Source organism: Notolepis coatsorum (genome assembly GCF_963971535.1).
Source record: "Notolepis coatsorum genome assembly, chromosome: 11".
NCBI lineage: Eukaryota > Metazoa > Chordata > Actinopteri > Aulopiformes > Paralepididae > Notolepis > Notolepis coatsorum.
The window spans coordinates 12267500-12281277 of record NC_140175.1 but is presented as its reverse complement, the minus strand read 5'-3'; the positions used below and the strand labels follow the sequence as shown (position 1 = coordinate 12281277).

The window sequence follows — 13778 nt, the reverse complement described above, 5'->3', positions numbered from 1 at the left end:
AAATAGTTCTGGATTACTGTTCAACAGTTTAAAGTCGTCTTTACCTTCCTGTTTGATATCCACAGTTTAAAACCTGACAGTCTTCCCTCCTGTTTGATACCCACTTTGACCCTTCGAACCTCCCACCCAGGGCAAACCTCCCACCCAGGGCAAACCTCCCACTCAGGGCGCAGTTCTAGGCCTGGGTCCTACACAGTTTTAAAGCCTGACAGTTTTTCTTGCTCGATACCCACACAGTTTAACCCTTTCACTGCCGTACTACCAAATGGTTAACCCTTTCACTGCAAGAATACACAGAAGGTTAACCCTTTCACTGCCACACGACAGCCGGTTAACCCTTTCACTGCCACACGACAGAAGGTTAACCCTTTCACTGCCACACTACATAAGGTTACGCGTCTGTAGTTTGGCAGTGAAAGGGTTAATACATTTGGAGAGACCTGCAGAACCGTTTTGATCAAAGAAGCCCAATATCCTTCTACTATTGCAAGCCTTTTAATTAGCTTTTGCTGTGCTATAAAATATAAGGCTGCATTTCTTCCCGACTGTCTGACATGGCTGTAGAGATGAGACTAGTGAGCCCAATATCCTTCAGATATTATGTATTATTATTATTATAGATATTTTGAGGTGAGAGGTTTTCAGTTACAGCAGTGTGTCAATGCACACTTAAGTTACTGACATTCTGAGCCGTGTTTATACTGTAGCTACGTTACCCAAGTATTTCAGTTACAGCAGGGGTGCGTTGCTCATGGGACGGGGGTTGCATGCCGTGCAACCGGCTCTGTGAGCAGAAGCATGCGCGTGCACACAGGAATGCGCTGCACTGGCCTGATGCGCCAACTCGCTAAGTACCCACCTGGCTACTTTGCATAACAATAGCGCAGGTCGTCAGGTGTGTTCAAATACGTTCTCGAATACATTCTCACAAAACTTGTGAATGAAATGTGTTACATTCCATTCGTAGAGGCAATTAGGCACTGTCTTTAGAGGGTGATAGTGTATGCGAGGGGACATTTATGCGCACGCGCCCGGGAGTGTCCTTAAAACACTGCAACCAGCTTTGAAATCAGTGTCAATGCACGCTAAGTATTTAAGTTACTGACATTCTGAGCCGTGTTTATACTGTAGCTAGCTACGTTAGCCAAGTATTTAAGTTACTGACATTCTGAGCCGTGTTTATACTGTAGCTAGCTACGTTAGCCAAGTATTTCAGTTACTGACATTCTGAGCAGTGTTTAGCTCTTGGCTATTTGGTGATCTGGAGGAGAGAGAGAGAAGCCGCCTCTCGCTCCCCTTGGAACTTCAATCGTCTTCAAGCTCTGCGTCTGTGACACGGCGTGTCCTTGTGCTCCAATCAAATGGGGCAAATTATCACCCATTTCCTGGTCAGGCAGCACGTAAGGGTTGATATCTATGGATTCCTCAAGGTCCACAGTCTCAGTTGATCTTCACTCACGCTTTAGAATTGAGCCACAACAACTGGGCGGCTAAGTGGCGCAGTGGGCAAGGCGCTCGCCACTAACACAGGATATGCCGGGTTCGAGCCCAGCTCTCGCCGTTGCTTCCGGCTTGGCTGGTCGTTCATACTAATACAATTGGCAAGTATTAGGGGGTGGGAAAGCCGGTGGGTGGGGATCGGACGTTGTGGACAGCGACTCCTACAGGTCGGTTGGTGCGCCTGTACAGCAGAATCAGGAAGTAACGGGGGCACCGTGAGCCTCCCACACGTTACTCCTCGCCGCTGAGAGATCGCGCTGTGCAGGTGAAAAGATGCGACGGCTGCCTCCTCGTGTACCGGAGGGGACACGTGATGCAAGGCTTCTGTCCTCACTGCAACCGACCAGTGGGAGGCATGGTCTAGCAACGTTCGAGACAGGGGAGGGAAGAATTGGATAATATGAAAATTGGGATGGGAGAAAAATAGAAAAATGGGGAGAAGTGGTAGATTAAAAAAAAAAATTTAGCCACAACAACAGTCTCTGAAAGACAGTAATGTTGGTTGCATCACCTGTGTAACAGCTACACGCTTATAGGGTTATAATGTGGAGTAGGATGTATTTCCCGGTAGGGTAGCAAAGACCGGCTGGTGTCTCTAGGTTACTCAGGGTCTTTAGTTTCAGATGATATCTACATATTCACTGTAGCACCAACGTAGAGACCGCAAAAGACTCCGAAAGATGATAATGTCAGCAGATCGTTATTTCCCCTCTAATTCATTCAGCCGGTTTTCTAGGCTTACATTTTAAGAAGACCCCCCCCCCCCCCCCCCCCTTCCCAGTAAGCTAGCTAGCTTCGACAGGGTCTCTAGTTTCAGATGATATCTACATATTGACCGTAGCACTAAAGTAGAGACAGAAAGAGACTCAGAAAAATTATAATGTCAGCAGGTTTGTTTTCTCGTCTTTCCCCTCTAATTCTTTCAGCCGCTTTCCGAGGCTTACTTTTAATTATTATTATTACTCTTTCCCAGGGAGCCAGTGATATGAGGCTGGTATCGATAGATTCCTCACGGTCCCTCGTTTCAGATCATGTCTGTATTTTCACTGTAGCCTTAGATTCTACAACACTAGAGCCTTCGAAAGACTACGACTTCAACAGTTGTTGTTGTTTTTTGCCTGGCAGCTGGCACCCCCTAGTGGATGACGTCCTAGGCGATGGCCTATAATGGCCTATGCCTAGGGCCGGCCATGAGTATACAGGTCAAGTGTGCATCAAGAGTTGTTTACTGAGCATACATACAGGTACTGGATATCAGGCAGATAAAATAGACTTATCTATATGGATCTATATCTGATCAAACAAATATTTAAAAGTGTATTAAGAGTAGGGAGGTCAATCGGTCTGCCATAATGTAATCAAATAGGATCTCTGCCCACAATGCTATTCAAAACGCAGTTTCGTCTCCTTCCGTTGTCGGGTCACTTCCCTCACAAAAAGCCAAAGTCCCAGACGATACTTTCAATTGGTAGAACAAACAACCACTCACACGATGGCGTTTGTCGGTTGATGATTTGTTGGAGAAAAATGCCTGTCAAAATGGCGTCAGCGATTTACATTCAAATGGCTATTACTACCCTTCAACAGGAGCCAACAATGAGGTTTTTGCCTCCAAATGTTGCCCCAAGTCTCAACTACAACCGTGTGAAATCTGATTATTCTTTCCGTTTGGGACTTTTGAGTTTTTAACCAAAAGGCGAAGGGTGTGCTGTCACCTATTAATAATGCAATGCAGCATGAGCATTCTGCTGCCATTTACAATCCTCTTGGAGCTCAAAAGGCAGTTTTCCATTATCAATTATGATGGATTATAGCCGGTCAAGGGATAGGTACAGGAAGTAGTGGTAACAAAATTATTATTTATTTATTTCACCACTAAAAACGAAAGTGTTGATTTGTTTTCTATGTTAATAATTAATAATAATTACTTAGTGCATTTATATAGCACTTTTCTAGACACTCAAAGCGCTTTACAATGTAGGGTGGAAATTGCCTCCTTCACCACCACTGGTAGCACCCAACCTTGGGCTACGCCGGCTCAATGGCTGCCATACACACTGGCACCTGACCAGGCACACAGCACACTACACAATGGCTGAACGGCTCAGGAGACAGGGATTGATATCAGCCAATTAAGGGGGGGAGGAATGATTAGGTGGCCTTGATGTCAGAGACCTGATTGGTAATTTGGCCAGGAACGTCGGGGAACCCCCGCCTACTCTTTGCGATAGACCCCCTGGGTTCTTTAACGACCGAATTCAGTCAGGACCTCGGTTTAGCGTCTCATCCGAAGGTCGGCACTCATAGCTGTACGCCGGTGTCCCTATCACCGTAACAGGGGCATTGTTACCGACAAGTCCAGAGGACAGAGTGCCCCCTGCTGGACAACAACACCACCACCACTTTCCGACAGCAGCCTTGACCGGGGGCTCGAACCGGTGATCTTCCGATCGTGAGGCCGGCGCTCTACTCATGTAGCCAGTAGCCACGCTGCCACGCTCTTGTAGACCACCTCACAGGCCTCTTTGCCCCCCTCCCGTCGGGCAGACGACGCTACCTCTCTATCACACGCTCGACCTCTCGGTTTACTAAGAGTCTCTTCCCCAGCGCTGTGCGCAGCCTGAATAACTCCAAAGGTTAGATTTGTATATTATCCTATTTTGTTTTGGTGTGTTATTACTAGTCAGGTTGTGGAAGTGCTGTTTCTGTGTGTCTGTGCATCACGCACTTTGATTATATGCACTTTTACTGTAAATTGTGCCTCTATGCATTATGCACTTTACTATGATAATGCACTTTAGGGGATGTTGATATCAACTTTAGCATTTGTCCTTTTATACGGTCTGTTTAAAAAAATAAAAAATGCTGTACTGTTTCTACTCTGCTCCTGTATTGGATTAGTTGTAGACACACAGTGTGTTTGCTCTGTACCTGTATTCCAATGTGCATTCGTCCATACATGGCAAATAATAAAATCTCTGACTCTGAGAGGTGGAATGTGCTATTTAAATAAACATTGGCTCTACCGTCTGTGTGAAACATGGCGTGTGAAACAAGCCTGTGACCCCCGACCGACCTTCAGTTTGTGCTCCTTCCTGTTGACGATGACGGCGGTGATCTGCTGGTCCATGAAGATGAGGATGGTGACGAGGAGGGCGGGCAGCGAGGCGGCCAGGTACACCCACCAGGGGTTCCCTCCGAACGGGGGCACGAACCAGCCTCTCTGGGAGTTCGTGGGCTGAGGGGGACAAACGACACACACAGTGAGATAAAGCTGGTCAACTAAAAAGTCTTGTTAAATTCAAAGATGCCTGCCTTACCTATAAAATCCCCACATGGCTTGGCTCCTCCCCCCCTCTGTACTTTCATAAAACAGAAAGCATCTGCTGACACATATACCAGGTCTGTAGTCAGAGAGGACTGTGTAGTTCTGCTGACAGATATACCAGGTCTGTAGTTAGAGGGACTGTATAGTTCTGCTGACAGATATACCAGGTCTGTAGTTAGAGGGACTGTGTAGTTCTGACAGATATACCAGGTCTGTAGTTAGAGGGACTGTGTAGTTCTGACAGATATACCAGGTCTGTAGTTAGAGGGACTGTAGTTCTGACAGATATACCAGGTCTGTAGTTAGAGGGACTGTGTAGTTCTGACAGATATACCAGGTCTGTAGTTAGAGGGGACTGTGTAGTTCTGACAGATATACCAGGTCTGTAGTTAGAGGGACTGTGTAGTTCTGACAGATATACCTGGTATACAGGTATATCTGTAGGTAAAGCAGGAGGTCTGCTTTTAGTCAGGCAGCCTTTTCCGTGAGAGCAGCCCACACCTGGAACAGTCTGCCAACACGGCTCAGGGAGTATCAAAGATACATTTAATTTAAATCGAACTTAAAATCATGGTTGAGAGATGGTCAAGTGTGCGACCATTTTAACTGAGTGGTTGTGATGTATTTTAATGTATTTATTTTAATGTATATATTTTTATCTACTTTTTCTCCCCATTTAAATTTTTTTCGTATTGTCCAATTCTACCCTCCCCTGTCTCGAACGTTGTTAGGCCATGCCTCCCACAAGCCGGCTGCAATGTGGACCAAGCCTTGCATCACGTGTCCCCTCCGGTACACAAGGCGGCAGCCGTCGCATCTTTTCACCTGCACAGCGCGATCTCTCAGCGGCGAGGGTCTGCGTGGGAGGGACACGCCGCCCCCGTCGCTTCCTGATTCTACTGCGCAGGCGCACCAACCAACCTGTAGGAGTCGCTGTCCACAACGTCCGATCCCCACCCACCAGCTTCCCGCCCCCTAATACTGCCAATTGTGTTAGTATGAACGACCAGCCAAGCTGGTAGCAACGCCGAGAGCTGGGCTCTAACCCAGCATCTCCTGCGTTGGTGGCGAGCGCCTTGCCCACTGCGCCACCTAGTCGTCCTGTATTTTAGTGTATTGTAACCTACTGATTCCTACTGTGTTTTAATTATTGTACTATGTCTTAATTATTGTAGTGCTCATGTCACCTGCCCCAGAGACTACAGTTGAAAATTAGCCAACCTGGCTAAACTGGCATATTTACAGTAAAATGTTCCTTATTATGCACCGTCTCTGTATTTTAAACCAATAAATACAAAATAAAACACGTTGGACACGAGCTCCCGTGGGTCATCAAGGGGAAGCAGGCTGTTCTCGCTCCACAGCGGTGGAACGAACTTCCCAGGACTTCAGGACAGATGAAACAAGCCCAATTTTCCACCGTTTACTAAAAAACACACTTCTTTAAATAAAATGTAAATATTATTTTTTTATATATTTTTCCTAGAAGATTTCTTGTCATTTCTTTACACACACCAATAATAATAATAATAATAATAATAATAATATATATTTGTATTTATGGATTTGTTTATTTATGGATTTGGAATTGGATTTGTTTATATATTTCCATTGTCTTTAGAGTGGGAGGGAGGGCATTTATGTTTTTATTTCAATGTCTATTTTCTTAATTAAAAAAATTGTTGCATCCAAAATTAGTTAGCAGGAAGGTACAACTGGCAGCTGATGATCAGTAACAATGTTCATCAAACAGTGTTGAACTTGAGTGCTACAGTCTTGAGTTCATAGTAGTATAGATATATTAGCATAGTAGGTAGTAGACTAGTATAGACATATTAGCATAGTAGGTAGTAGTATAGACATATTAGCATAGTATGTAGTATTTGAGACATATTAGCATATAAGGTAGTAGTATAGACATAGTAGGGAGTAGATATATTAGCATAGTAGGTAGTAGTTTATACATTAGCATAGTAGGTAGTAGTTTAGACATTAATATAGTAGGTAGTAGTTTAAACATTAACATAGTAGGTAGTAGTTTAGACATATTAACATAGTAGGTAGTAGTATAGACATATTAACATAGCAGGTAGTAATATAGACATATTAACATAGCAGGTAGTAATATAGACATGTTAGCATAGCAGGTAGTAGTTTAGACATATTAACATAGCAGGTAGTAGAATAGACATATTAGCATAGCAGGTAGTAGTTTAGACATATTAACATAGTAGGTAGTAGTTTAGACATATTAACATAGCAGGTAGTAGTTTAGACATATTAACATAGTAGGTAGTAGTTTAGACATTAACATAGTAGGTAGTAGTTTAGACATATTAACATAGTAGGTAGTAGTTTAGACATATTAACATAGCAGGTAGTAGTTTAGACATATTAACATAGTAGGTAGTAGTTTAGACATATTAGCACAGTAGGTAGTAGTATAGACATAGTAGCATAGCAGGTAGTAATATAGGCAAGGTATATATAAAGGTATATTCCTTAGTAGCAAAGTGTATAATAGTAAAAGACATTACGAAGGTTAGTATTTCTTATTTGACTTAAAACATAAATACGGTATATGGTGCGTTGTTATGACAATGTCCCAGTAGTGAAGCGTAAAGCCACGCTCAGGGAGTGTGGCATCACACAGCACGAGTCGACCGTAAATAAACCCCTCGACACAGATCCAACCCGTGTCACAGAGCTGCTCTGTGCTCTTGAGTTGTGCGTATTCTCATAATCCAGTCACATAAGCTGCCGTTACACACACACAATATTTCCACAATCCGATTGAAATGGTTCAGATTGGACATTTCAAATCAAGCGCTTACACGGACACTAAACGGAGCTGAGCCGTGTTCATCATATGTTCACGTGGACCAAAGCACGTCATCTGAACATCACTCGTTTGACGTGTCCAGAAAGATCCGGCCTACACTGCCTCCAGCCAGTGTTGTAGTACTCTGGTCCTGGACTGATTTTCAGACTCGACTTGGACATTGTTATTTATTTTTTTGTAATTTGAATTTATTCACACACGCACGCACACACGCACACGCACACACGCACACACGCACACGCACACACACACACACACACACACACACACACACACACACACACACACACACACACACACACACACACACACACACACACACACACACACACACACACACACACACACGATACAATAAATATCATCATCATCATCGGAATTGGGTTGTTGTGTGCCAGGTCTCCCAAGAAGCTATCTAAAGCTTTTGGAGGGAGCCTGATCACAAACAGAGGCAAACAAAACATATAACATGGATAGGCTTACATACCTACCTACGTACATACATACAGACAAATAATATTCCCAAGTATGGTTACTATTTAGAGATACGATTTGAGTAAATCCTGTTTCAGTGATTTTTTGAAGGTGGAGATGGATTTGGACAGTTTCAGACTCTCGTCGAGCTGGTTCCAGATCTGCGGGCTCCTGCACGCTATACATGCTAGGCTGGCACGTTTGCGCTTTCTCCTCTTGCCAAAGATAAGATGCCTATTCCTAGTGTTATGAATGTGCAGGGGATGGCAGACTGGGACAAGCTCAGACAGTCTGTGATTCATGTTATACACAACTTGATACATCATTGAAGCATTTTGGTGGACATTAAAATCAGCGAGCCTCAGGAGACCAAAGCGATGGAATAGAGGACGTGTGGGCGTTATTAAACCCAGACCATGACACAACTCGTAGTATTTTCTTTTGCAAGCTTTCAAGTTTCTTGAGATGGCATTACAGTAATTAATGAGGGGTTCAAACAAAGTTTTATAGAGAGTGAGAAGAGCAGGTAAAGGAAGAAAATAACGTATTTTAACGAATAAACCAACATATTTGGACAGTTTTTTTTATAGATATTTAATGTGGCATTTAAAATGAATAGGCCCTATTCATTTGACATAATATGTTGATGGCTAGTGCATTTGTTTGGCTATTGTGTCACAAAGTAAATAAACTCCCTTTTGAAACGGTGACCTGCTGTGTCATATATGTTTAATTAATTGTAGACCTTTTTTTTTATTTGTATGTCAGCTTTGTTTATTTGTTTATTTAATGGATCCCCATTAGTCTCTACACCCATGGGTGAAAGCTCTTTGACTGCCAGAGTGGAGTGGACTCAACCTTGATGACTTGGACTCGGACTCGGACTAGGGTAACGGGGACTCGACTCAGGCTCTTCTTTGGTGACTCAGTTTGTATATACGTACCATATAAATCACAACTATATATTTACTGCATATGTATATATCCATATCTGTCTAAATAAACCTGCATTTATTCTTCTATATACCTACTTATACACCTTCATATAACCCATATAACTCTGTACGACGCTAAGCTAGTTTTGGTTACCGATGTTTCCTTTTTTTAAACTGCTGCTTAAAATTCTGAAACCCCGCTTCGTCAGAGAGAGAGACATATATATTAGAAGGCTTTGTTCACGGAGACCACAGCTGCATGAACTACAGATGAAGGGAGAGATCTATTAACAGTCCACTCATTTTCCTAGAGCTGCAGCAAAGACTGGAGACTCGTTTTTATTCCGATATCTATTATTCTGATTATTAGTGAAATATCAGGGTCCACGATCATGGCTTTTGTTAGCAAGAGAGATAGAATTAAAACAATTTTAATTAAAATAAACCATATATAAAATGAAGGCTGGCTGAACTTTTACCTCAGGTCGTCTTATTTGATTTGAAATGAAACTTTGATCAGCACAGAGGAGAAAAGTAATGAGAAAAGTATTATATTGATATAATCATTTGGAGCATTAACAAGGCTGATTACTATGACCACACACATTTGGGGTTAACTTGTGGAACAACGCTGATGTCAATTTAAGATCGAGTCATTCACTTTTGGTTTTCAAGAAAATCGTTTGTTAGAGCTATTGAGGGTTAAAAATGTGGATAATCTTTGTTTTGTTTTGTTTTGGAGCAAGGCTTAATGATAAGAATATAGGACAAGGCAAGGCATATATAAGCATTATGCTCCAAGCCTGTACCTTTTCAATCACTGACCGAATCAAAGACCGTCGACAGTTTGGAATGATTGTGCATAATATTGTATCGTGTGTGATGACTGAATGGAAAACTACTACTACCACTATAACACCATTATCTGAAATGAAAAAAAAAATGCTTTGATGAACATTGTTACTCAGCTGATAAGAGTTGTGCCCTTCCTGATGACTTGTCGTACAGAACTTGTAAGTCTCTTTGGATAAAAGCATCAGCTAAATGACTAAATGTATATGTAACACATAACAGACAGGCCAGACGACGTCTTTTGTACCATGTCAGAGGAAAAAAAGAAAAGAAAAAATAGGACAGAAGCAATACTTAATTTACCAACGCTTACTCTGTTACACGTGTAATAAGTCTTGGCAGCGAGGAGTGGTGCATCGTTACAAGTAAGTCCCCCGTCGCCGCACAAAGCTCTGTCTGTACTCCTAACTATAAGGCCCCTCTGTGTTCTCGCCACCCCCCCCCCCCCCCCCCCCCCTATAATCAGGCCGTTATTTGATGCACATATCCCCGCCAGCGGCCCGGCCTCGCCCCCCTCTTCCTCCGCGCCCAGGCCCAGGCTGAAGGTACGTTAAGGTAAAGTAATCTCAAAGAATGACTGCGTCTGGGTTTCGGGTGGTATCTGCTCCTTATGGGCTTTGCTACGAGGTGAGCATTACACACGGCGTTTAGACCAGGATTACAGGGGCTTTGTGTCGGGGGGGGACGGGGGGGGGGACGGAACCTTGTTCTGTGACTCGCAAGAGGTTCTGCACCAGGGTTCCCACAGACATTGCAAAATGAAATTCAAGGACTTTTAAGTACTTTTCCAAGCACTATTTTTAATGCTCGAAGGATATAATTCACTTTTAAATGCTGTTTTCTTTTAAGCATCTTCTTGGCCTGCTTGCCAGCTAGAGCGTCACACGCGAAAAAATGAGGAAAAGCAGTTGGCGAGACAGCGATTCGTCAAATTTGATAAAAAATAATTGATTTCTTGATTCAGAACAATTTGATCATGGATGAACAAAACATTCAATGCGAATGGTTGATTTTAATTTCAAGGACTTTTTAAGCACCTTGTAAAGAAAATGGGCTGTTTTCAAGGAATTCCAGGCCTCGACTTTTTTGGGGTCAAAAATCAAGCACTTTAAGCACTTCAAGGACCTTGTGCGAACCCTGTGGACCACTACTGTAAGACCACTACTGGTAGACGGGTCCCGTCGGTCCGGACAGGTTCAGCACAGCGGTGGTTAAGAGAGGGAACTGAATGGTTAAGGTGCACAGCGCCGATTTTTGGTCGTGAGATCTGAAAAACCCAAACCCGCCTCATCTCACTACCCATACTGTACACATCATATCTGTGCAATAATCAGCTCTCTATATCTCACATTGATGTGTTCTATTCATGTCGATATGTTATATTGACATTTTTATATCATATTGATATCTTTTGCACTTTTTATATCCGTTCTATACGGACCTGCACTTTTAATTACTTTTAGAAATGACATGCTATGTGTAGTATGGAGTGAATTAGGGATGCTCGATATTGGCTTTTTTACCGATACCGATATTCCGATATTGTCCAACTCTTAATTTCCGATACCGATATATGCAGGGTTTCCCACCCCAAAAAACGGAATAATTTCAGGTAACTAATCATTTCACTGGATATAAATATATAACAAATATTGTTATTGTTTTTTTCTTTTTTTAAACGGATACCGATATTTTCCGATATCACATTTTACTGCCGATATCGGCCGATAATATCGGTCGGCCGATAATAGTCGTAGTCGTTTATTTTAGTAGTAGTGTAGTATGGAGTGAATGATATGTGTAGTATGTAGTGAATGATATGAGTAGTATGTAGTGAATGATGTGAGTAGTATGGAGTGAATGATATGTGTAGTATGGAGTGAATGATATGTGTAGTATGGAGTGAATGATATGTGTAGTATGGAGTGAATGATGTGTGTAGTATGGAGTGAATGATATGTGTAGTATGGAGTGAATGATATGTGTAGTATGGAGTGAATGATATGTGTAGTATGGAGTGAATGATATGTGTAGTATGGAGTGAATGATGTGTGTAGTATGGAGTGAATGATATGTGTAGTATGGAGTGAATGATATGTGTAGTATGGAGTGAATGATATGTGTAGTATGGAGTGAATGATATGTGTAGTATGGAGTGAATGATGTGTGTAGTATGGAGTGAATGATGTGTGTAGTATGGAGTGAATGATATGTGTAGTATGGAGTGAATGATGTGTGTAGTATGGAGTGAATGATGTGTGTAGTATGGAGTGAATGATATGTGTAGTATGGAGTGAATGATATGTGTAGTATGGAGTGAATGATGTGTGTAGTATGGAGTGAATGATGTGTGTAGTATGGAGTGAATGATATGTGTAGTATGGAGTGAATGATGTGTGTAGTATGGAGTGAATGATGTGTGTAGTATGGAGTGAATGATGTGTGTAGTATGGAGTGAATGATATGTGTAGTATGGAGTGAATGATGTGTGTAGTATGGAGTGAATGATGTGTGTAGTATGGAGTGAATGATATGTGTAGTATGGAGTGAATGATGTGTGTAGTATGTAGTGAATGATATGTCTAGTATGGAGTGAATGAATGATATGTCTAGTATGGAGTGAATGAATGATATGTCTAGTATGGAGTGAATGAATGATATGTCTAGTATGGAGTGAATGAATGATATGTCTAGTATGGAGTGAATGAATGATATGTCTAGTATGGAGTGAATGAATGATATGTCTAGTATGGAGTGAATGAATGATATGTGTAGTATGGAGTGAATGATGTGTGTAGTATGGAGTGAATGATATGTCTAGTATGGAGTGAATGATATGTGTAGTATGGAGAGAATGATATGTCTAGTATGGAGTGAATGATGAATATGTATCGTAGTTGTCCTGTTTATTTTGTTTTTAACTGCACTGATCAGGAGTGGCACAATCACCCGCGCCAGAAAAATTGCAAAGGACCCCTCACACCCAGCACACCCCCTGTTTCAGCCCCTGCCCTCAAGTAGGAGCTTCAAGTCCATCCTCTCAAAAACCACCCGCTTCAAGGACAGCTTCTTCCCAAACGCCATTCGGACCCTGAACTCCCTTGGCTAGCCCCCCCTCTCCCCCTCCCCCCCTTTACACTAACCAAGCTCCTGACCTGATGGACTAGACTCTTCCGTGTGTTTATGTTGTGCTGTGCTGTATTTATGTATTTATTGTGTCATGTTGTGCTGTATTATGTATCCATTGCTGGGAAGGGGGGGGGGGGGGGGGGGGTAAATGTATCTATGTTCCAGTTTTATCTACTGGAGAGCTTATTACACTCTGTACCGATCACAAATACCACCCACCTGGTTGTGTGGCAATAAAGGAATCTTGTATCTTGTATCCTAATTTCATTGTATTGTGTAGAATGACAATAAAGCCTTCTATTCTATTCTCAATGGAATAGAATAGAAAGCGGCAGGGGGCCTGTGATTTGGTTTTTACAGACATTCAAAATACGTTTCCTCCAGACTTACGTTCGGTTCACGGCGCCTGAAAATCACTTTGTTTGGATTCACGATGAGATAGAATAATGACGTGTACTATAGTAGTAACTATATTTTTCCTTTATATAAAAGGTTACGGTTTCTTTGAAGCGCCATAGCTCAGAAATGAGTTGTGTGTTATGAGCATGATTCATAAGACATAGATTGAAAAGTATCTGCCTGATTTGTACAAGTGATGGCTTATTTTGAAGGTATGAACCAGTACTTTCATATTATGTAAAAATAAAAAAAATTGAAAATACCCCTAAAGGGCCCAGAAGAGGGGGGGTGGGGGGTCAGAAACACAAAAAAAAGCCCC

At 42.3% G+C, this 13778-nt stretch overlaps 1 protein-coding gene across 1 annotated transcript in view; it reads right to left on the bottom strand.

The window, feature by feature from the left end:
* LOC311237315 (electrogenic sodium bicarbonate cotransporter 1-like) overlaps positions 1-13778 on the bottom strand; it is a 161441-nt gene that overhangs the window by 16359 nt on the left and 131304 nt on the right. The window contains 1 exon segment of the mRNA XM_084325133.1: positions 4577-4738. Within this exon segment, the coding sequence (XP_084181259.1) occupies positions 4577-4738 (162 nt within the window).